General features: G+C 39.3%; 3 protein-coding genes across 7 annotated transcripts in view; 1 reads left to right on the forward strand and 2 right to left on the reverse strand.

The window, feature by feature from the left end:
* Nucleotides 1-12581, forward strand: part of LOC130554993 (dynein light chain Tctex-type 5-B) — a 50119-nt gene extending 37538 nt beyond the window's left edge. The window contains exons 1-3 of one of the 5 annotated variants that reach the window (XM_057334966.1): nt 8434-8520; nt 9239-9354; nt 11106-12581. In XM_057334966.1, coding sequence (XP_057190949.1) covers nt 11117-11809 — 693 coding nt within the window. In that variant the 5' untranslated portion in view covers nt 8434-8520; nt 9239-9354; nt 11106-11116 and the 3' untranslated portion in view covers nt 11810-12581. Of the gene's footprint in view, nt 1-8433; nt 8521-9238; nt 9355-11105 lie in introns of those variants that run through there. The other 4 variants (XM_057334967.1, XM_057334964.1, XM_057334965.1 and 1 more) reach the window with 4 other exon arrangements.
* Nucleotides 12582-12911: 330 nt separating this feature from the next.
* On the reverse strand, nt 12912-18663 carry plk3 (polo-like kinase 3 (Drosophila)). The gene is made up of 15 exons (XM_057334954.1): nt 18362-18663; nt 17472-17579; nt 17274-17390; nt 17059-17188; nt 16864-16951; nt 16670-16765; nt 16368-16566; nt 16126-16252; nt 15928-16040; nt 15422-15539; nt 14992-15075; nt 14739-14901; nt 14443-14572; nt 14224-14337; nt 12912-14142 (listed from the first exon to the last, which is right to left on the reverse strand). Exons 1-15 carry the CDS (start codon nt 18572-18574, stop codon nt 13945-13947), a joined length of 1998 nt encoding a protein of 665 aa, XP_057190937.1. The 5' UTR covers nt 18575-18663; the 3' UTR covers nt 12912-13944.
* A 1103-nt stretch (nt 18664-19766) lies between these two features.
* Nucleotides 19767-21965, reverse strand: cacybp (calcyclin binding protein). The gene is made up of 6 exons (XM_057334968.1): nt 21824-21965; nt 21340-21553; nt 21150-21246; nt 20792-20891; nt 20603-20697; nt 19767-20323 (listed from the first exon to the last, which is right to left on the reverse strand). Exons 1-6 carry the CDS (start codon nt 21839-21841, stop codon nt 20164-20166), a joined length of 684 nt encoding a protein of 227 aa, XP_057190951.1. The 5' UTR covers nt 21842-21965; the 3' UTR covers nt 19767-20163.
* Nucleotides 21966-24769: the final 2804 nt, after the last annotated feature.

Here is a 24769-nt window from a genome sequence, read left to right on the forward strand (position 1 = left end):
CAGAAAGAAAGAAAGAAAGAAAGAATGACAGAAAGAACGACAGAAAGAAAGAAAGAACGACAGAAAGAAAGAAAGAAAGAAAGAATGACAGAAAGAACAACAGAAAGAAAGAAAGAACGACAAAAGAAAGAAAGAAAGAAAGAAAGAAAGAAAGATACAGAAAGAAAGAAAGAAAGAAAGAAAGAACGACAGAAAGAAAGAAAGAAAGAAAGGAAGACAGAGGCCTCATAAGAGGACTTGTCTGAAGCGTGAATTTAAAAGTGTGCGACAATACTGACCTGTCAGGCGGGACTGCCCCGATGCCTATCTCTCCAAAACTGCCCTCTGATTCCTCAGGAAGCGATCATAAAGACAGACGTGCTCATAAACTGGTCTGCTGCGTTTGTCTCTCCACAGAGAAATGAGGAGGGAATAGAAATACAACACATCAAAGAACAGAAGATCTGTTGGAAAATTCATTTGGACTTTCTGCAACCACAGCGTCTAGCGTGTGGATGAAGGCAGACCTGATGTTCATAAATGAGCCGTTCTCTTCATGGCTCGGCAGTAGTACTGTCTTTAAAGCGTAATGGTTTGTTGGTGGAATGCCGACAACAACTAATGTAATCTTGCACATTTATGATCAGATTATGGCATATCCATACATATCGTGGTTCAATTTGTAAGTTTAGGTGAATGTTAAATTCCCCTTATGTCTAGGTAGAATTCCACCACTCAACTTCCTTACTATATTGTGATGTCTGCTTTTCTTAGTTAAGGTACATATTCTATACGGATCGCAACTCATTTTTCTAATAGTTCTTTATACTAGCTCTGACACAATGAATCATCAGATGTTATAATTACTAGACGACATTTACACTTGATATAAGAAACAACATCCCTCAGCACACAGTGTGATCGGTGCCGGTGTGTGTGTGTGTTCATGTTTGTATATCCCGGTGGGGACCTAAACCTGAATACACACCAACACATGGGGACTCGTGTCACCGTGGGGACCAAAATTGAGGTCCCCAGGGGCAAAAAAGCTAATAAATTGTACAGAACAATATTTTTTACAAATCTAAAAATGCAAAAAGTGTTCTATGATCTTTAGGTTTAGGGATAGGGTTAATAGGGGATAGAATATACAGTTTGTACAGTATAAAAACATTACGCCTATGGACTGTCCCCACGGGGATAGTCAACCAAAGCTGTGTGTGTGTGCGTGTGTGTGTGTGTGTGTGGTGTGTGTGTGTGTGTGTGTGTGTGTGTGTGTGTGTGTGTGCACAGGTAATAGAATATACAGTTTGTTCGGTATAAAAACCATTACGTCTATGGAGAGTCCTCGTAAACCACATGAACAAATGTGTGTGTGTGTGTGTGTGTGTGTGTGTGCGTGCGTGCGTGTCGCTGTGTGTGTGTGTGCGTGCTGCATGTGTGTGTGTGTGTGTGGTGGTGTGTGTGTGTGTGTGTGCGTGGCTGTAGTGTGCGCGTCGTGCGTGTGTTTGTGCGTCGTGGTGGTGTGTGTGTGTGTTTGCGTTCCTTCCTTCCTTCCTTCCTTCCTTCCTTCCTTCCTTCTTTCTTTCACTTACTTCCGTCCTTAAAATATACTATTCATTGTTTGTTTTACCGCATGTATATTTGTGCAAAAAGCAAAGAGCACCTTTCTTCATAAATGTGATTTCAAATATTATGTTTTCTATGTAGCTTTTTGAGATAAATAAACGTTTAAATATTTTTACAAAAAAAGTGTCTGTATAGTTTGAAATACTGAATGTCCTCTAGAGTCTAGACCTTCAAACATGGATGGAGAAACAAAAACACGAACACCATACAAGGTGTTAAAGGTCTTTCCCCCCTTTTATTTCAAATGTTTTTACATTACTTCACTTTAATTGATTGTTATTTTTAGGAAAGGCGTCTGTTGGGTTTTCCTCTGACTGAGTAAAGCACTCGTCCTCCACCCACAGTCTCACCTCCTCCGGTCTCTTTCTGTTTCAGCTCCAGCGTGAGGTGCGTGATTCCTCTCATCTCCCTCGATTACACTGTCGTCAGTGCCGCGCACCTTCAAAACCATCACCGCCCACCGGCCTTAATGTCACCTCTGAAATACCCTGTGAACGACTCGAGTGAAACACCCACAGATTTCTGTGAAAGAAACACTCATTTGAACACAGCAGCACTTCGCTGACTGAATCCGTACGGCTAATCTTCCCCACAACAACGTGTCTTGTGTTATAACAAGCCGAGCAAACCGTCATAGTACAGCACGAGGGGCCGTGGTAATTTTGGGAAAAACCCTGAGTCTTAACTTTCTTTCTTACACTTTCAATTTCTTACTTTTGCTCAGTCAGGCAAAACACACTAAATCTGACTATAATCCTGTTATTCACATGAAGTGTCGTCACATGAATATTAATTGATTTATTAGGCTTGTAAGCTGATATTGTTCATCAAGTATCGGACTGGTTGTGAAACAGAATAAAAGTAGGTCATATTTGTTTGTGCGTTTAGAAAACAAGAGTTCAGAGGGGTGTCAATAACCTTCGTGAGCTGGCTAAAGGTGAAGTGTTCCTGGATTATATATAGCTGTCTCATCTTAATATGCAGAAACAGCTTTAAGTAATCCATATGTGAATTTATTTTTACAGAAAAGTGTGTAAACTGGGAAAAAAGAGCTCTGGGATGGTAAACATTGCTGTTTTAGCATTCAGATCCAACAAAACAAGTCTGTTTTTTCAAGCAGTGATAGATATGAACACATAAATAAATGTTGTAATAGTTTCACCCTCATGGTATTCCACACCATTTCATACATTTTATTTAAAATGTTAGTGACTGGCAGATTTATCTCTGTCAATTTTATGAAATTAACCATAGTAAAAGTAAGTTAGTAAGTTTGACAAAACTTTAACTAAATCACTTGAACATGTTAGATAAGGGTAGTTGATGAATAAATCATACCTGTGTCCTATGGTGTGACATAGCTACATTTAGAAAACAAACTGTTAATATTACATTGTTTATGTTATTATTATTTATATAGCATAAGAGAGATTTATCTGGATTGTAGGACATAGGACAAATTTGCATATTAGTCTGTCAACTAACCTGTTAGGGCCTGAAATTAAAGTCACATGGGTTTTAATGGGAGGGTGAGTAAATGATGACAAAATCAGTGAACTCCTAAAAATGTGTATCAAAATGTTCAAAAATAGCTGGAATGACGTTCATATCGCGATTATCAACGATTGCAGAACTATGGGAGTGATCCACATTTCATTTTGGCTTCGGGTCACCAAAAACATATCAAGGTTTCATTGATGTCAAACAAAAACTTTGTACTCTAACTTTGGGGAAAAGTACAAAGTCACATCTACTCTTTGTCTAAACGTGAAGAAGATACATAAATCCAGCGATGGTTTTTTACTTAGACTTCAAGGCTTTGGCTTTCGTGCTGTTGTGAGGTGCATCTGGGATCCAGGCTGCCATAATAATCAACAGGGAATGTTGTGGGAATTCCCCCTATCTGCTACTTTGGAATGTCTAAATGGTCTACCATAATATTTGGGTCTGTAAAAACAGAGGAGAAAAAAGCGAAAAGGGCGAAAAGGGCAGACATTGTTTTACTTAACCAGATATAGTCCAAACTCTGCTTGTCCTCTCTCGGCGACGTTTTATTCCTACTCTTTTGAGTTTTTAATATCTACTTTCAATTGCATTTCCATTTGCGTCACAATGATACATTTCCAGTCCATATGGTGAATGAGCACGTAGAGCAGGTTATTAATCAGGTTTACGGAAAGACCTGCAGACCACGTGTCATCTGATTATCAATGGTGGACCATCTCAGCCAGACCACCGAGAATTCATGCCTGGCCGAAAACAACGTTGAATGATGATGAGTGAGTCAAAGGCAAAAGGAGAGAAAAAAGGAATCAGAGAACAGATGAAGCATCACTGCTGTTTTTCACAACTTGTACGTTTATCATACGCTCCATTAATCATTTGTATTGGTTCTTTGAAAACCACACAGTTTCTGTTTTCCCCTCGAGGGGTGTATTCACTCGACGCGTGAAAACAAAACATGTTATCAACAGGTGTGAATTAAAGCATCCCCACTGAAAAACAGGTGGGCAAACATCTGATGTTGGCAAGTGATGTCAATGCGTCTGATGTTGTAGAAAAAACTTTAGAGACGCCCTGCCAGCTATATAGATCCTATTAGTTAATGTTCTCACCGAATGGGCCTGTTGCTGACACAAGCTTTGACTTAAGTATGACACAAATCAATCGACACAAACGAACTCTTACAATGATTTGACTGACTAGCATCACGTGCTGAAAAGACCAACCGGACTAAAAAGTCTCTATACAATCCTGCATGAATCCGTTCATTCACTGTAAATGTTTCTGGCTTAATGACAGACCCCTTTCACAAACAAACATGCCCTTATTATTCTAGTGTGTAGACAGAGAATCAAATGGGGGTTTCCATAAAAACGCTTCGGTAAGGTTCTCCACACAATGATCTGCTTATCTGGCCCTGCCCTGGGTCTGTGCCGGTGTCCAGAGGAAGTCCACAACAGTCTCCCGTCACCCACCACTCACACAATCCTTGCTTTGTCAGGAAACACTGAACAAACCAGCAGACAGCAGCTCTGTTTGGTCCTCCGAGGGTTGCCATGTGGTGCGACTGAGGAAGTTAATAATTAAAACCAGTCACAAACTGCTAAACAGCAGCAATTACTCCTTCACTACGTTTCAGTGTAACGTAGATTTATCGTCAGTCAATTCACTTCAGATGCCACACAGAACAAGCAACCGAGGTACAAGCATACCTTTTGAAAGGGATAGTCAGACAAAAATGAATTTTTTCATTGTGTCCTTTCTCTTACGCTGCCGAGGAACACACTGTTCTTTCTCATTCAATGAAAGTGAATGATGTCCAGGGGCTGCCAAGCGCTAAGAAAGCTAGATTATTTGACATTTGTCATTTTCATCGCATTTAAAGAAGCAACGTCAAGATTTCGCAAAACTTGATGTACATGGGTTGAAACAACATGAGGGTGACAATTTTAGGGGAAAAAAAAACATTACAAAATCATTTAATCACCAATGTTCTGTATGACTATCTTTATAACAAATATTTACATAAATATATATATTTACATTTATATTTTATTATAATTTACATTATGTATAAATATATATTGATCATTTTCTTACACATATAGCCTACATGAATGTTTGTGTATTTATATATACATACAGTACATATAGGCTAAATATACATAACGCACACACACATTGCTGCTGTCCTTCGGAAACCTTGTCTCTCTATATTTCGTGATTTAAATTTTTTTGCCATAAATCGTTATTATTAGTCACCCGTTATGTTTGTCAGTGGGTATTGAAAAGTGCTTGACAACACAGTATGTAATCATTTAAAAAGTATAGCGTTTTTACCATTTCCTGAAAAACTGTGAATTTGGACATACACTGTTTTGGAAGGACAGCGACAATATTTTACAGTATATAAACACACACCTTCATTTTGAAATCGATTAATCGCGATTAACCAACGGCAATCCTAAAAAAACAGATTTGGCAGATTCACAAATGAACCTTTATAAAACAAATTTCTTCCTCTAACTAGGAAAGTCTCGTCCAAACAGTGCTTTAAAAGATGACACTCTCTCCGTGTTATTATGAGTGCTCGTCCTCATAAGCAATGTTTGTATGAGGGTCTGTCAGTTTATTTACACGAGGGTAAAAGCGATACGACCTGCCTAACAGTGTCACAGTTTGTGTTACTCAGCAGTGACTCTCGACTCGCCCACCAGCTGAATTCAGCCAAAGAAGGGGGCAGGGTGCCGAGGAAATGGAGGAAACTGTCAAAAGGAAATGAAACCCCAGTCTGACTCCTGATTGTTGTGGTTCCCAAATGTGATTCACTATTTTCAAGACCGCTCTGGAAATACTGGCAAGTGGGTGACACTCAGTCAGGGTGAGAAATGCACCCAGGTTTTTACTGTTACTTTGTACTCACACAGGCTTACTCGAAACAATAAACAACCACATTGTCATATTATGAGAGTTTTGGGAGGTTTTATGAGACAAACGTCAGATGGTAAGGTTAAAATGGGTTCCGTTTTATGTTAACTTTAACCATTGGTAAATAGACAATTAACGTAATTAAAAACGGTTGTTGAAAGTCATTTTATGTGTTGTACACGCTCATTATAGGAAAATTCTTCAGAAGACTGCTTGCTTTTTGTTTTTGCCGTTTGGGTGCAGCAGACGTTCACAGACGTTTGGTCATGCAGTGTGTGTATTTATATAAAAGCTGTCAGCATCTGTGTGCCATACCATGAGCTCCCACATCATATTCAGGAGCCAGCTCAGTAATACAGAAACATGAACAGCGTGAATAAACTTTGTAAAAGAAACACGAATAATGTGTCAATGAATAATGCAATAATGCGAACTTGATTTATTTTCAAGAATATCTGACAAAAAGAACCACAACTTAAAACTCTTTGAAACCGTATACAGTATAAGACTGAAGCACTTACTGGCTTATTGGCTCTGTGTTATCTCAGATCAAGATTGACTACAGAGTCAGTTGGGTGACATCATTAGACATGAGGTGGCTAAATGTTGTAATAATAGAGCCTTCAGGCCCTCTTCGTAATACACAGCCTTTATACTATGACTGTAAAAAAATCCCGTAAAAACGGCAATATTCCAACAACTGAGGCGCCAGACTATAACCGTAAAAAAAAAGATTTTTGTAAAACGTAAATATAACCTACACCATAAATGTTGCTGTAGTTTTGCAGCAGGTTTGCCAGTAACTTACTGTAGATTTAATTACGCTTAATACTACTTTCCTATTAGTACTGTTTTCGATTTGAGTTAACACTGTATTTTAATCGAAACGTATTTAAAACGTCTTAAATTACGATACATTTACATGTACGACGTGACCTAAGGTCTTGTTTTATGAAAGGAAATATAAGAACTAGGTAAGTTTATGTTTAATATGTAAATTAAATCTACAGTAAGTGACTGGCAAACCTGCTGCAAAATCACAGCAAAGTTTTACATTTGCAGTTTATCTCTGTAATTTAACATGTTTACCTCATTCTGACATTTTTGTAAAATAAAACTGTAAAATTACAATTACCGTCTAACATTCATATTACTGTATTTCTGTGTGCTTGTAATTTCTCATGAAAATTCCTGTTTATTTTCTCTTTACGTTTTTTTGCGCTGTATTACGACTTTCTAACATAATAAACTGTGTAGATGAATGTAACGTGGCTTTCCCCCTCAAAGGTCCTCACTTTCAAACTGTCTCTGTTTGTGTTCTTTACTTGACTGCACTTCTCAGACTTGGCTAGTTTATTGATACACCTACAGACATGTCCAGACTTGCTGTAGCTTGTTGAACAGCGTATCATTGGGTTCAACAGCCTCACATGACTAATAGCAACATAACAATAAGATTCGGGGTGGGCATGCGGAAAGTTGGCTGATAAGTGATGCTGTTTGTTTGCCAACATCTACTTTTGGTCAAGTTTAAACAACAAACACATGTAGGGATGTTTTCAATGCTACTTTCAATGCTGGATTTCAATAGAAACGCTTCTGAAAGTTCCGACGTGTTATTTCTGATGCCGGGCTTGATTCGGTGTTTTATTTCTCTGAGCTGGTTGTGTTGCCCTTCTTTTCCTCTTGACTGCAGTGGAAACAGATGGCTCTGCCTGATACCGCCCACTGGCAACCAGAGATCACCACCTTTTCTCTCTCTAACACAAGAGAGATTGGGCTGACACAATCCCTTGATGTGGCTGGCTCCACGAGACCATTTCACAAAAGCGGAAACAAGACAAAGCACAAAAATATCTAGAGAGCAAAACATTTACCAAACTCTACTTCATTGAAGCTTTACAAATCTGCTTCAATGAAAACAGATCAATAGGTCTCGCTTTCTCTGTTTGAATGTTTAAAAAAGATTAAGACCTTGTTTTAAGGATCAATGTTGATTGTCTTTTGGTTTTAAAGAACAGACCTCACAAATTTTTTGTTTGCCCAAAATAAGCTGATTCCCAATGGGGCAACAAATCAAGTCATTAAAATACTAAGCTATTTCATTTCTCAAACCTTATCTTGCTTTAACGAGCAAAATACCGATTTCAAAAATATACATATCGTCGTGTTAATGTATATGTTTCTGGTGAAATAAATGTATTATTACTTTCTACCCTGGACAGTGAAAGGTTCAAGCTTTCCATGACTACGAGCAAGTTTGTGGCATGCAGCCAGCTTCTGCAGTGTGAATGTCTGCCTGGCTTGCAGGGCATTGTTTGGTGTGCCTGCCCATAAAACCCTTCTGACAATCATTTACAAGGCCATGTTTTACTTAGACATACACTTGCAACAGTGAGAGTGGACCGCTTACTCACAACATTGGTTTTAGGAGAGATCCCCCGGCATACAACGTTCATATTTTAATGAGCTCCAAAAGACGTAAGTAGAATTGGGATAACTCCTCGTCGTAAATGTTTAGCTGATGTGTAGATTTCAATGTTTTCCTCATGGAAACGATGGAGGAGATGCGGACCTTGCCAGTAATCTTTCAAGTTTTTTTTATGTAGAGCATCTCTGACTCAACAACCGTCCTGTTCATTCTTGCTGCTCATGATGGGAAAACCGATGATAAAAATGTGTTCATGAACAATGATTTCATCGGACTGAAGATGTACAGCTGTGTTCTGCTCTATTCTAGTGACTCAGTTGCGAAAGACTCATTCTTACTCTATTTCACGGGTTTCATATACATCACTGTATCTGTTAACGTTTGGAAATGTTCGACTTAGATGTTTCTATGATCTTAAAAACCTTTTAATCTCAAGGTCTCGTACGCTTACTGTAAATGACTGAAATTGCTATAGACAAAAATAAAATTGTGCCAAAGTTTCCATTTCTTTCGTTAGAAAAGATAAATGTTTTTGGAATAGGCGACCGAATGATGAGCCAATGAGAGTTCTGAATAAATAGGAACTGCAATACTTTTTAAAAAGCTTACCAGGTTGAGACCATAAGAAGCAAAATGAGACAATAACAAGAGAACGATTTTGCCGTTATTCTAGTCAAAGGGTGGCATATTCTAAAAGGTGGAAAAATATAAATAAAGACATTTTGACTGCGTGGTACTGTATTGGCAAACTGTGATTTTGATCTATAGATTATTATCTTTCAAGACTGTGGATGAGAAAAGGGAGACGAGCGGAGACGCAAACCTGAGGTGTCATACTCCGTTGACTCACTGTGAAGACTGACAAGAACTTACTGTACAGACAGGTGGGTCAGTTTCTAAGAAAAAGAATTGAGACAGGTGTAATGATTTTCTATCATTCTGATTACCTTTGCAACTCATTTTAAATGAATCTGTACATCCTCTTCATTATAAAATAATTATCATGAGAGCAAAAACCTCAGCAAAAGAAATTAGCTGACAGTTTAATTTATTATTCTTTTAAGTTTGGATTAATGAATAACATTCCAAATGCTTTCAAGCTTTACAGAAACGTTTTCCAGTTTGTTGATCAGAATTGAACAATAACTCTATAACTGTTGCATATTTTCCTTTACAAACATATTCAGGTCATTTTTATTTGTTTGAATGATGTCGTCAACAAAACCTTTGCCAGATTTAAGAACAAGATCTGTTAAGATCTGTTGTTTGATATCGGTCCCAAAAGCACTCTTAACTAAATCAGACTTAAACAGCTTCAAACAAATATCAATGTAATAAATCACAACTAATAAGCTCTCCTCGCTAATCAAAACATCAAACTAATCAAAAACTTTTGTTTTGTTTTCTTCCTGTAAAGCTGCTTTGAAACAATGCAATATTGTAAAAAGCGCTATATAAATACACAATTTCCTTCATTTTCTCAAAGTTGATAAAAAGGTCAAACTCAAATATACAATACAATCTCTCTGTGTTACCCATATGGCTTTAGCACACATGAGTTACCAGTGGTCAACTTGCACTGAATTCATGACTCATCCAATTAAGTCACTTCTACAGATCCATAGTCTGAGGTTTTTTATGACCTAACCATTCTAACACTACGTGTTATTTTTCTAACCATTGGCGATAGTTTTGTGACCCTTTCTTGACCCAGGACATGATTTAGTATATAAGCCATTGTCATGGGGGTGAACAGGCGTCGGTGTGGGCCTTTAGTCTCACACCTGATTCAAATAATACTTTCAACTCTACATCTTTCCTATAGACGGTTTCATCGGACGCACACGCCTGGCCCGAAAGTTAACTTCTGGTCTGTGTTCGTTTATTGGTCTGGCTAGTGGCTAATAATATAACTATTTATATTTCATTTTAATTGACATTCATATTAATTTATATTCATATTTTATCGTATAATAATTGCATTAAATAAACAATTTGTTGAATTTTATTATATGTTAAGTTTATTAAATAAACAATTTGCTGAATGGGTCGTGTAACTTTGTTGCATGTAAGTTTAGCCAAGTAACGCTTTTGGTAACCCCAAATAATACTGACTATACTTTTAACTCGCTAGCTAATGTCATTTACTTGTTATTTCTTTTGCTTGTTATTCAAAATAATCTACAGGGACTCCATTCTTTGCGGTTGCGTACCAGAAGTTAAGTTTGGGCCACAAAAGTGCATATGCGCAGTAACGTTTGTTTTAAGTTGTTGCTTTGAAACTGTCTATAGTTGACCTTTTTGATAACTATTGGCCATTATCAGGAAGTATTGGTATTGGTATTCCCATGACGCCATTGATGATCTAATAACAAAATACTAAACTTAGTCAAATTATAACCACGTTGTTTGACCTTCTTTAGTGTTTAATGTCAAAGAAGATGTCAAAGGTCCTGGTACTTCACAACAATTACTGCTGAACTTTCACAAAATGATTTTGTGAGATGACCAATACACTGATTATTCTATAAATTGCAATGTACATTAAAATCATTCCTTTTTGTAGTATTGTTTCTTTTTTACTAAATCATATATGTAGATATAAAGATCAAATATATGATTCTTATCCTAACAGATTTCTCCATCATGGCCAACAAACCTCTCCCACTATCTCAGGAGATTTTAGCTCAGTTCAATCTTTCCCTGGCCACAGGATCATGTGTCCCTGGACCCCCGAGACGACGGCTGGGCTCCATCTCCACTCACCGCAGCTCCAAAGAGCAACCTAAAGACCAGCCGCTCCACAGACCGATGCTCCTCAGGGCCATGACAGGCCCTTCATCCGACTCATCCTTCTTGAGCCCCAACATGAGCAATTCTCACATCTCCTTCAGCAAGCGCTTCTCATTTGCCGGCTGGCACCAGGGAGGAAGAGTAAGTTTCTCTGGTTTGTACCTTCCTGAACCCGTCCAGGAGATCTACAAGGAGAACACCTACCGAACGGGACCGGAGGAGGGCAGCCGTTTCAGCGCCAGCAGGACCCAGCAGATCACACAGGCCACTTTAGACCGTTATTTGGAAGCTGTATGTTACAGTCCTGACAGTTGTAGCCAGCTGTGTCAGATGTTATCAGATTTAGTGCTCAGTAAGCTGAAGGACGTCAACCCTCCGCGCTATAAACTTGTTTGTCAGGTGGTGGTCGGGCAGAGCGGTAAACAGGGTGTAAGGGTGGCCAGCCGCAGTTTGCTCAACGTAGACACTGACAGCTACACATCCGCTGTTTTTCAAAACCAATCGCTGTTTGCTGTGGCTATAGTACATGGTGTTTACTTTGAATGAAAGGGATTGAAAACCACAACATTTAATCAACAACTTGCATAGAACATGTGCAACTGTTAAGTCTTAGGCATACTGTTATTTTATTAATAGACCACTTCGGAAAGAACACTGGTGAAATGGTAGTCCAGAAGAACTTCCCTTTTCAAGTTTCTAACACTATACAGACAGTTAAACTAAATACAAACAACAGCATATTTAATATGTATATAAAAACTGAAACCGGAAGTGCTTCTGGACCATCTGTTTCTTGTGGTCTATACAGCTACGGAATTAAGAGACCATTCCAAATTTTCATTTAATCAGCATTTCTAGATGTATTGTGGTCATTCCAGTCCAGTGTCTGTTCAACAAAATCAAACCTCAGGAGTGACAAAGTCATCCAACAGCAATGTAAAAGACCGACAGCATGACAAGACACACGAAAACCGTAGTAATAATCAAGGTGATCACATAAAAATGTTTTTAACTTTTCCTAAATACATGTACAAATATTAATGTTGCATTCCTTAAAAGTGAACAAGTGAACTTGTTTTCTTTGCAGTATTTGAGATCTGAAATAATACAGAGCATCTTTTGTTACTTTGACCCGTTTCTGCAGTTTTCATTTTCCACAAATAAACGCAAATAGAAACAATATGTTTATTTAAAATTTGGGAGAAATATTGTTAGTAGTTAACAAAATGACCAATCCCTACATACCAATAAATTCAGACAAACTGAAATGGTCTTCGAAATGGATGTATACGTATATACAGAACTTATGTTGTCACTAAAAGCCAATCATTAAAAATATTTTCATTTATTATATTTTTGCATCTTATTGTCACCTTTTGCCTAAAATTTCCAAAAAATGGTTTTCTTGGCATTTGATCATGCAGACTTTTCTTTTATCTGGTCAACGTCTCTTTATTTAAGTGTTTGTTTTGTAACAACAGTATGTTTGCACGATTACATTCTTGTATACGAAACTAATTTTAGACATTCAGACATACTGTTTTAAGATAATGAGACACTCAAGTCTTACTAGTCTTGACTAGTGTACCTTTAAAAAATATATTTTTAAAAATCAAGCAAAAAAAAATTACGAGGCAAACGCAACAGATTTATATTTTCAATAAACTTTATTCCCCACAATCTCCCATGACATAAAAAGTGATCATACTGAACATTTCCCAGTGTTGTCACCACAATTATGTTACATCAATAAATAAAAAAATAAATAGAACACGTGCCACAATTAATTAGAATAATACTAGTTAGACTGTCCGAGAGGGTAATGGCTTTCACAATGTTGGCATTTTGAATACTTATTTAACACTTACAGCCAGGTCACAGTTTCGAGGACATTATGATTACTTATGATGGAGCGTGTAAAGTAAACACAGCTGGAGGCACACTGAATACATAGTCTTTTTTCCTCAAGTACATACATTTAGGATATAATCACTTTTAAGAGCAAAAAGCTTATATCGGGTGTGTATTTGTAGTGTTTTCATCTCCCCAGTTTGCTTGGAAAACCTAATAGCAACCGATTCTGAAGACTTCAGCCACTCTCGTTTCCTTTGTGACATCAGCTTGAGATTCAGAAGGGCCATTATTGCACAGAGGAATCCATCGGAAAGGCACTTTATTCACTCCTCCAAACCGCTCCTCTGTGAATTACAGTTCGTCCAACAGCCGACCTCAGCCATTCACCTCTGCCTTCTTTAAATCTCTTTAAAAAGAACATTTTGGTGTTCGTAGCTCTTATCCGTGTACTACTTAGTGAAATAAAATGTCTTTTTTTTCATAAAAGCCAAGGTGTCGGGACACTCGAGCAAAGCCAGTCGCTTAAGAACCCTGTGAGATTTATGCCGTCTGCACTTCAGTCCAGCTAAAAACGAAAAACAACAGGCTCAAATTTTGGTCGTGCACACTGTGAGTCAAGCTGGTAGTGTGATACTGTCAGTGTGGGCTCAGTCGCGAAAACTGAAAATAAAAGAAAAACAGTGCACCGTAGTTCAAAGAGGCCAGCTGACGGGAGATCTTCGTGGCAATGTGGAAGCTTCCCCCGATTAAATCTTTTCAGTCCTTTTTGCTTCCGAAAATGAAGCGGTAAGCAGCAAATCGAAATACGAAGCGGAACGGTGGGTCCGTTACACGGTGGTGTAGTGCTGGAGAAGCTGTACCACGTAATGAAGCCGCTGACGGAGCTCTGTGGAGCAGCCCCATTCGGAGAGCACGCTCAGAGGGTAGGAGTACGAGGCACGCTCCTTGCTAATAAACGTCAGCAGGTATGAGGAGTCTGAGGTCTTGCTTAAGATGATCTTCGTATGATCCGTGTAAAAATTAACCTGTCGAAGAGGAACATTATAAATGAACACTGAATAAGGCACGATGCCAACGATTAGTTTGATCGAGCGTTAGGGGCTTACCTGTAGGGTTCGGTTGTCGAAGAGCATGACTAAGGCATGGTCAGTCTTAATCCACTGCAACAGCAATGGGGAAGAGCTTGGAGGTGCCTGGTCTTCACAGTTGACGTCTCCACCCTAGAAACGTTTAGAAGGAGAACTTTACTCAAATGTTTTTAAGACAAGTCAAGGATGTAAACGAAAGTGTTAACTTGTCGCCATCTGAACATGTGAAGTTCTTACCTCCATCAGGTTCTGCTCCATGTAGTTTGCCATCAAATCCACTATGTGTTTCTGATTCTGGAGCTTCTCTGGTAAGGCGTCAGCCGGGAAGGTGAAGTGTTTGTTGTTGGTCAGACAATAACGTACAGTTCTGTCAAATAACCCAAAATAGTTCAATTAGAATTCCATAAAGCTACTTGACCCATTTCAAGACTTATTTGAGATTTGCGTGTGGGTCAATTAGAGCTCAGTCCAAAGCCAGATGAATGCTAGATCCTTGAGGGGCTTATTACAGGAAAAAGTCCGAGTTTTCATACCTGCGCTGGTCGCACAAGCTCAGATGAGTGCCTTCGTTGAAGAGGACGCCAACGTTTTGATTGGAGAGCTGGTAACCGAAGCCGTATTTGTTGGAGTAGTCCACCCACTTGGTTACCCAGATGAAGGGCTTGGGTTTGGAGAGACACGGCGGGTTTCTTGAAGCTGGAGAGGAAAGGAAAATATTTGAGCTCGTATGGTCAACGGTCAAAGTAAACTCTTGCACTTCAGTGTGAACGGAGGGTGGGAACCAACCTGTCGGCATGGAAGACAAGCAGCTGTTGAGAACTTTCATGGCCGAGTCGGCCACGGCAGCAGGGATCGGGGTATCGTCACATGCTGAAAGAAAAGTCAATGATTTATTTTAAGCTATCCAAACTAGACTGTTTTTGGTGTCCTAAAAGGAACTGTTCACCCAAAAATGGACCCCACTGTTCCTGCTATGGAGGAGTCAATGGGGACCGTTTGTTGGGGGAACTATTCCTTTAAAGGACAGGCAGGTTTAAACAAAATGGCACAAAAGTTAAAGGGCACATACGAAGTCCTAACTTCCTTAAAACAGGCTAGGATGTTTTTGGAGGAATTAGTTCTAAATAGCAGCCTCGAAAAGCCTAAAATAGGCCAGGCCGCACACATTCATGCAAATCTCTTTGGTCTGAGCAAATGAACTTAAATGGTCTCTTACCATCAGTGCTGCTGGCGACGGTGCCTTTGAAGGAGCGAGACGCAGACTTCCTGGATTCCTCCTCGGCTGGGGTGTCTAGAGGACCAGAGCTCGGCAACTGAACTGTGGGGGACGTGGCCTAAATAGTAAAGGAAGTTACAAATAAAACAAACCGAAAAGGAAGTACATTCTTAAACAACCAAATTAACCATCCGCGTTATTAAACAACGTTATTAACTAACATTGCTAGCGCATGCTTTAAATGATCATTTTGCAATTTGGGTTTTACTAAATGTATTCATAACAGAAGTAATAAGGAACTCCTCAAAGAATAAATAGGTTTGGAAACTCTGGGTTTGCAGGAGCTATTCTAAGACATTGAGCAGAGTAGCTGGACTACAGCACTGTATTATTCATCCACAGGAGCTTTCAAAACAGCTTTAGCAACGCTGCAAAACAGCAGACACGCACAGTTTGTGTGGCTGGTGTATTAACATACATACAGCAATAGTATGTGAAAACATTACCTCATTCACCCCCATAGTCTTGTAGCTCATCTGGCGACCAATGGAGTGCTTCACAATGCCCGACACCAGCTTTGAGATTTCGTCCTTCTCCTCAGCAAGAGTCTTCTCGATCGCTGCAATCACATTTCACGCCATTGTGGTCAAATTCGCATTTCCAATGAACGTCAACGAAAGTAAGGGGTTCGAGCAGGTACGCACCTTTAGATTTCTTCTTGCCGAAGAGGCTCTTGGCCATCTTAGTGAAGAATTTCTTGGCAGGGCTGGGCGGGTTTAGCTCGGGAGCCATCACGCAGCTGCTCGGAGGGAGTTTTTCTGGAGTGAAGCCCTGAGAGTAGGAGGAAGTAGGTGGATATTGAGGAAGAACATTGATATCGGAATGATCTGAAGTGAAGCAAAACATCATTAATATGTAATCGTAGCTGCCAGGGCTGCACACGAACCTTGGTGAAGTACTCGTGAGCCAGTATCTGGTCCAGAGTGAGGCGGTCGGACGGGTTTTTCTGCAGGATGGAGGAAATCAGCTTTTGTGCGGCTGGAGTGAGGGATTGTGGAAGGCTGTATTTCACATCCTTAATACATTTGTAGGTCTCTTTCAAGTCTAAGGTTTCAAATGGTGGATTTCCACACAGCAGCGTGTACCTAGAAAAACATGTTTGTTAGGGATATCAACACTAACATCTCAAGTCTCCACTGTGAGCTTTTTTATCTCGACAGAACCAAAACTACATTTTATGACACTTACATTACGCAGCCTAGTGACCAAATGTCCGACTCCGTCCCATGGCCCTGTCGGTTTAAGACCTCTGGTGCCAGGTAGTTTGGAGTACCACAGATAGTTCTGCGAAGAAACAAAAACAGATTTTACATGAGCACATTGAACATTTATTTAGTGACGTAGCTCTAAATCGTATTGACAATGAAAGGAAATAGACTCACTTCTTCCTCAGTTCGACGGTCTCCAGCTTCGCTGCCAGCCCGAAGTCTCCTAATCTCAACTCCATGTTTTCGTTCACAAAAAAGTTACCTAGACACATCAAACGTTGTAATGTCAGCATATAAACAGCCGTCTTTGTTATGTTTAATAGCACATAAACCTGCACTCCGATTCGAAGGTGTCAACGGTCCAAATACCTAGTTTGAGGTCTCTGTGGAGGATGCCTTTGTTGTGGAGGTATTTGAGAGACGATATGATCTGTCTGAGGTAGTAACGGACTTCGGGATCTGTCAACGTATGCCTCGCCTTCCAAATGTGTGCCAGAGACTGTAAATATGAAACGTTAGATTCAATGTCGCATTCACCTCGGGGAACGAGACAATGGAGTTCTGTTATCAAAAAAGCAACTGACCTTTCTGCTGCAGAGTTCGAGGAAGATGTAAATGTTGTCTTGGTCCTCGAAATGATGCGAAAACTTCACCACGTGCTTGTGTTGGAGGCTTTTATGAAGATCGATTTCATTTATGATCTGTGGGAGAAATACGACGATTAATCATTATACCGTCAATAACAGTCCACATACAGTCGTAATGAGGTATCGTGCATTTACCTTCTCTCTCTGGTGTGGCTTTGAAACCCTGCTTTGTGGAATAACCTTGACTGCGTACATCTTGTTGCTGGCGAGGTCCGTCATTTCATAGCATCGTGCAAACCCACCCTGAAACAACAAAACCCATCAGAATTTAATAACTCCGAGTATGTCACAATGCTGCAGTTGCGTCTTTAAAGTGGTGATTGTTGCCCAACAGTCTGAAGGATGCGTCTCAAAGCCCAATAAGGTGTCTGGCAATTCTGGAAGATTATAGGTGGGTTGAAACGCTCGAGTCTGTGTCCAGAAATGCTGTCTAGACAGGCACCTCACCACATTCTTTTAGACGGGGCCAATATGTTCCGGCACATGTACAAAGGAATGACGTATTTCGTTCTCCACACGAGCGACCCCTCCTCACAGCATATCACAATGATGCGGCACTTTAAACATTGGCATTTATGAGACTTCTCAAACACAGACGAGACTATGCATTCGTATTCAAGAGAAGAGACTCATCGGCTGTGCTGATCATTAGCAATGCAGCATCGCTGCAATTCATTCATGCATCAATTTATTCATTCACGTTTTCATGTCATCGAATAAATAAATATAAAAAAAATCAAATTGAAAAGAAACTCAACTACACTGGATTCATAATACTACGGCTGATGTGCGCAGGTAGGTTCGAGAAGACAGACTGGGCGGGTAACCGGTCCAGGTTCAGGTGCATCCATATATTTGACATTGCCCGCACGAGACCGACACATTGAGCACCATTCACGTCTGAGCGCACCAGGAAACGTGATAAAAAGACAGACCGCGTCCGGAATACTTTTACTAATAAACGTTTAAAACAAACACGAGCTTTTTCAACACGACGTGTAGTATAAACATAAAACCGCGTATACCTTTCCCAAAAGCTTTCCTTTACAGTACGATCGTCCCGTCTTCGCGTCGACCACCACCTGCGCGAGCTCCGTCTTAACGTGTTCCGATTTATTCCGGTTCGGTTTGGCTGCCGGTTGAGCCGCTTGAGGCCGGTCCGGGGACGGCTTGAACAAATCCGGATTCATCATTTTACAGGAAAGACGCTGCGCTCTGGTAAAACAAGCAGAATCCATTCACCCTTCGCCCTACAAAAAACTCCTGATAGCAAGTCCCAAAATGTGCCGGGCGAAGTTCTCCAGTCCTGCTAGTCAAACATGCCCAGAGCCTGAATTGATGGAGTATATAAACTGTCCGTGACGTCACGGGCATGGGCGGACCGATAGGCGGAGTCGGATGGAAATAAGGAACGCGGTTGGTTGGCGGAGATTCGATCAAAGATCAGAGAGACGCGTATGAAAGCGCTGTGGAAAAAATGAATGAACGAACACCTCGATGCAAGTCATCCAGAGGTCCATAATCGCGTCAGCACTGATTGGATGATGACGGTTTATTTACAGAAGTTATTTTTTATCCGTTCAAGGCTTTTGGTAGAGATAACGTTAGATGTGCTAGGGTGTAAATGCAAACACTTGTTTAACATTCATCTTATTATAAGCCACAACAAAGAAAACAAGTCATGTTTTCGAACTGCAGACAGGATAAAAGCAACACATTTAATACTGCGCAAAAACGAAACGCACAGATGACTCACCACGAGTGTTTTACTTAACACTCTTTTGTCCTATACTTTTGCGTACAGAGGTCAATCAGACAAAAAAAATCTTGCAAAACAAATTCAAATGTAAAACAAATTCAAGTTTCATCTCCACAGACTATTAATATTACAAGGATGAAGCCAAATTACGTCATTGCTGAACAAACGTCTGTAACGTTACAAGCATGGACTGAGAAACTCGCGGTTTCGTGCGCCATCTTGTGGAGGATAAACGATAATGCGTGGAGATTATTAATGGCAGTACATACAACGCGGACCAGAATATTATGCTGTGATTTAAAATATTACATTTATAGTAACCAACTAAACCATACTTTCCTTTGTGTCGGTATATTTGACGCAGTTAGATGCAGCGTGTTCCCTACCTGATGTTTCAGTGTAAAATCATACAATTCGTTCATGCATCTTAAAGGGATAGTTCACCCAAACATAAAAACTCTTTCATCATTAACTAACCCTCATGTAATTCCAAAGCAGTACGTTTCTTCTTCTGCAGAACACAAAAGAACACTTTTTAAAGAATGTTGTAACCACAACACCCCCAACCCCCTTTTGTAATTGTAGACCACTGGGACATTTTTCAAAATAGCTTCTTTTGCACGTCACAGAAGAGATTTATAAACAGATTTTAAATAACACAAGAGTGACAGAACAGAACGTTTATTTTGGGGTGAATAATCCAGTATATATTCCAGTGAATAAAACAGTGCTTCATTATATAATAATCTTTATGCACAAGAAAAAGATGGTCAGAACAAATTTCCTTTCCTTTAATTTCCTTTTTTCCATTGTTGTGGTACAGTCTTTGGTGCAACACAACTGACTGAAAATTCACTGAACATGTTGACTACAACTGAAACAACATACAATTATGAGTGCTGTCAAAACAGCCACAGGAATGGGAACAGTTAATCATATCTTTCATTAACGGTCACGTTTAACAGAAAAATGGTACAGAAATACATAAAATAATCCTCTTAATGTGAAATAACACAATGCAGCCGAGCTGGGGGGTGCTTTGCTGTGAAAGCAGACGAGGGAGCTGACTCAGATGTCAAAATCATCTCCTTTGGCCTTCTTGTCCTGAGACTCAACCCAGGCCTTGTTGATAGTACGTTTCATCTCATCATCTCCATCAGTGTAGATCTTCTTCAGCACGCTCATCAGCCCCTCGCTTGGATCAGCATTCTCATTCATGTTGGGTTTGCTGAAAGGCAAGTCACCAAGCATTAACTTTGTTAGAAACATCATTTGCAGAATACTTACAAACTGTATTATTGTGCATATGATACAATCGTGCCAAGATAGTTTGAAAAAATTAAAATATACATATGCTCGTAAGAGATGGAGATGGAGCCTTCAGAAGAAGCTAAATTAATGCCATATAATATTGTATATATAATTGACTCTGCAGGAAGAAATTTCAAAAACAGCTTTTATACATTTCTGACAAATTGAAAAGAAATAACTGTTGCATTTTACTCACTCTTTCTCTTTAGACTGTTTTTCTACTTGTGTCAGACAGTCCCATTTTTTGCTTGACTTCTTCTTGCACATGATAAGGACCATGTCTGTTTTAATCTGTAAACAAAATACATTTTTTTATTCATCCGCCAATCGTATCCAGAAAATCCACATGATATACAACAACAATAATGTACAGGGGAGGACCAACCTTTTTACTGCTCTCAGATACAACAATGGGACATAAAAGGTTGTTGACTGTCATTTGATGGTTCTTTCCCTCCAGTTCTTTGACAAGGACATGGAAACCTCTGTGAAGAGATTAAAATGAACATTTACAGTATTATGCACTCCATATCAGTTGCAAGTTATTTTAATAGGGCAAATCTATTAGAAATGAGATTGAATTGTAACTTGGCCTTGACAATGTGCTTTTAGTCTTGGCAAAGCATACTGTGAATTACATCCTACCTTTGAGAACTCAATAAGATGTCCATAAGCAAAAGCAAACTAGTACAACAATAAACCTGCTTTTTATCTAAGCAAAATCAATCAATGAGTCAATGAACCTCTCTGTGAAGCTGGCCTCCACATTTTCAGCTGGATTTTTATGCACTCCTTTTAGTGTGATGTAGATCTTGACAAATTTATCAGACTGGTCCCATCCTAAGAAAGGAATACAATGACATTTAAAGAGTCTGTTATTGTTGCACAGTGGATTTGATGATTTATGATGCATGTCATGAGATATGAACACACCGTAATTGTTAATTTTCACTGTGTATCCCTTGAGTACTGTATCAGTTTTGTCTCCGGAGTCTTTTTTGGCTTGTTGCTCTTTCAGCTGTCTCTTCTGCGCGAGCTCTTTCTCAATCTTCTGCTGCTCTTGTGTTAACACGTCTCTAACACGCTGCCGTTCACATTTCTCCAGCAAACTCGTAATCTCTTTCACATCACTCTCAAGACCGCTGATCTGCAGACACAAAGTTCAAATCTAACATCAAGGCACTGGATTTACAGAACAGATGACACCTACAATGTTGACAGTGGTGTCATCTTATCTTAGTCTAGTCATATTTATTTGACAAAATTCTGAAATAATCGTGATTAGCAGTCTTGCAAAACAAGAGTTTAATTCACATTTATAGGCTACGCATGACAATATTTGAGATTTGCAGTAGAATTGAGACCGTAGATGATAAAGCCTCAAAAATAAGTAAACAGTAAAAACAGTCTATTATACCACTTCGTTGATATCCATCGCTGCGTTTGTCCAGAAAGAATCTTTTGGAAATGTCCTCAGCAGAATGTATTGAGCTGATGAAAGTGCTTTCAATTGTCCTTCCGAAATGCATGAAGCGGCCGTTTCTAGAAAGATTCGTACTTCCGCGTAGTGTCATTTCAAAATAAAAGTCCTAATTATATATAAGACTGAACAACACGAATGAAATGTTATAAAAAATACAGTGGTGATCATAGGTTTACATAGACCTCTCAGAATCTAAAAATGTTGACGATTAAAAAAGTGTTTATATTTTTTATATACAGTATATTTTATATACATACCCTAGCCTAGGTAAACATGGTCAAGAAAGGCTGTGAAATTCAGCATCGTCAAGCCTTTGGATCTTGTCTTGAAAAATCTTACCAAATTTTTACCTTGCATTGGAGAATAGGAATTTAAATAGGGGGGTGACATTATGAAATACATTTTATTTTCTCTAATACATAATTATTCATACCCTTTTACAACTTATTTTTTGCTGCCAAGATAACAGCTTTTTTATAGAGCTCCAGATCCTTCAGATTTCCAGCTCCATGTTGGTGCTTCTCCTCTTCAGTTCTCTCCACTCATTTTCTATAGGGTTCAGGTCTGGAAAGTGGGATGTGGCCATGGCAGAAGCTTTGTTTTTTGCTCAGTGACCCATTATTGGTTTGATTTTGATGTTTGTTTTTAGATCATCATCAGTTTGGAATATCCAAACTTAGCCCGTTATGTGACTCCTAGCAGCGACAGTCAGCTAGGACAGTTTTGATTTTTTGATATTTGCTAGAATCCACGATATCATATATCTGCACAAGACAGGATCTTCAGCAGAGATTTAGGCCCAAATCATTAAAGATACAGCAATGTACACAATTTTACACATGGGGTACTTTTTATCTTTAATCATGTGTTTGCTGCTATTTGTTCTTTTTTTAATCTGGCTAGTGATTTGACATCGTTACCACATCTGCAAACGATTTCATTCACCACAACCCCGTCCAAAGACTCACAGACCCTCTCACCCCCATTTTCAAAAACTCATTGAATCTAGACAAATCACAATAATTATCCATTTTGGAACCAAAACGCCGAATTTCGCCAAAAGGTGAGAAGTTTGCATCCCTGATGACTTTTCACAAGAATTATTTTTTTTATCAACATTTAGAAAATATTGCTTAGTTTTTGTGCAGATCTGTAATGGAAACCCGGCTAGGTAAAGGAAACCAGTTCGCTCCGGCCTGTTAATGAAGCCCGAGGGAGGAGATCTACGCCTAATAATACAATGAAATGTATATTATCGTATATTATATAAAAGTACCGTTTCCGCAAACATTAGAACATTTATAAACTGTGAGAATTTGTTCAACTAACCAATGTAGAGAAGATGGTGTAGCTGTTGCGGGAGCCTTGGAGGATAATTTTGCTCCACCCATTCTCTCCTCTTGAGGAAAACCTGTTGAGAACAAGTCAGAGTAGATAAATGAAACTGTTCATCCAATGATTGATAAATCTATAAAAACATTTTCCAAATTTTTCTAAATCTGAAAAATAAAAGAGCATTGATAGCAGTGGAAACGAATGCAATAACTTACCAATGTTGTTCCTCCCGAACTTCGTGCTTGCCTCAGACGCTTGAGATGACCTCACTCTGGAGCTTATGGTAGAATCATGACAGCAATTTTAAGTATTGTTTCTACAGATATTCAAGCGGTGTATAAATCAATGGAATCAAGAGAATTGCTCGGATGGAGAAGGCGCTTGACTTCTCCACACACGAGAGTCGCTCTTCTGACTAAAGACTCTCCTAACTGAACTCTCTGTTGTTGAAAACAAATAACAGAAGGTCAACGACAGTAAATCATATTTTGAATTTTGGGGGATTTATGGTGTACTTTTACTTGTGCAAAGTCAATACAAAATCTCAAAGCTATTATAGGATTCAGGAGCATCAAAGTAGTCAAAGCCATAAAAATTACGAACGCAAATAGGTCACGTGTGTACACAAGAGACTATTCGATAGATTTCGATTAGAGATTTAACGTAACTCAGTCAATATCAAAATGTAAACAGAATGCAAACTGTTAATAACAAACTCATTAAAGTTAATTTAACTGTCTTTACACAGGTAGAGTCACGCATTAAAGCGCATTAATAGTGTTGGTCACAAATATAAGTACATACTAGATTGAGATAAACTGTGAGTGATGCTTTAGTGGTAAACCACGGAACTCGGCACTAGAGTGATGACACTTTAAGTACTAATGAATCTAACCAACCCCCATGAGTCTAAGATGTTCTGATACAGAGTTATAGGTCTTGCTAAATGGTTGCTAGGCTAATGTGTTTGGTTGCTATGGGCGTGGCTTGGCATCTGCACTTGATTGTCACGACTCTGCTTTATCTTGACATGGATTTCTTGGTCTTGTGGCAGAGTCGTGGCAAAGCCTTATGTTTAGTGTGAGAAGCCACGGGGTGTTTACCTTTTTGACATTCCATGTGCTTTCTTGTGTCTTGTCATTGGCCCCGCCCCTCTCGTTTCATGTATTGCTTCCCTGCCGTGTCTAATGTTTCCCACCTGCCCTGTGTCATTATCCCTCGTTTGTCTTGCCTTTAAAATGCCCTCATGTTTCTTTGTCCTGTGCTCGTGGATTGTGTATGTATGTGTACCCTGTACCTCGTTCGTGCATGCCAGTGGTTTTTGTGCCTCGGGTTATGTTCCTGGTTCCTGGTCTCTTCGTTTATATTACCTTGCCCTGTTTAAGACGTTGTGTCGTGTCTAGTTTGGTTTTCTTTGTGCCCCATCGAGGGAAGTATTTTGTTTCTTGTTTTATATTTTAGTTCATCTTGTTAGACACCCCCTTGTGGGTATTTCCTTTTGTTAGTGTTTGTCCCCTGTTTAATAAAAGTCTTGTTTTGTTAACC

Source organism: Triplophysa rosa, linkage group LG5, assembly GCF_024868665.1.
Source record: "Triplophysa rosa linkage group LG5, Trosa_1v2, whole genome shotgun sequence".
Classification (NCBI taxonomy): Eukaryota; Metazoa; Chordata; class Actinopteri; order Cypriniformes; family Nemacheilidae; genus Triplophysa; species Triplophysa rosa.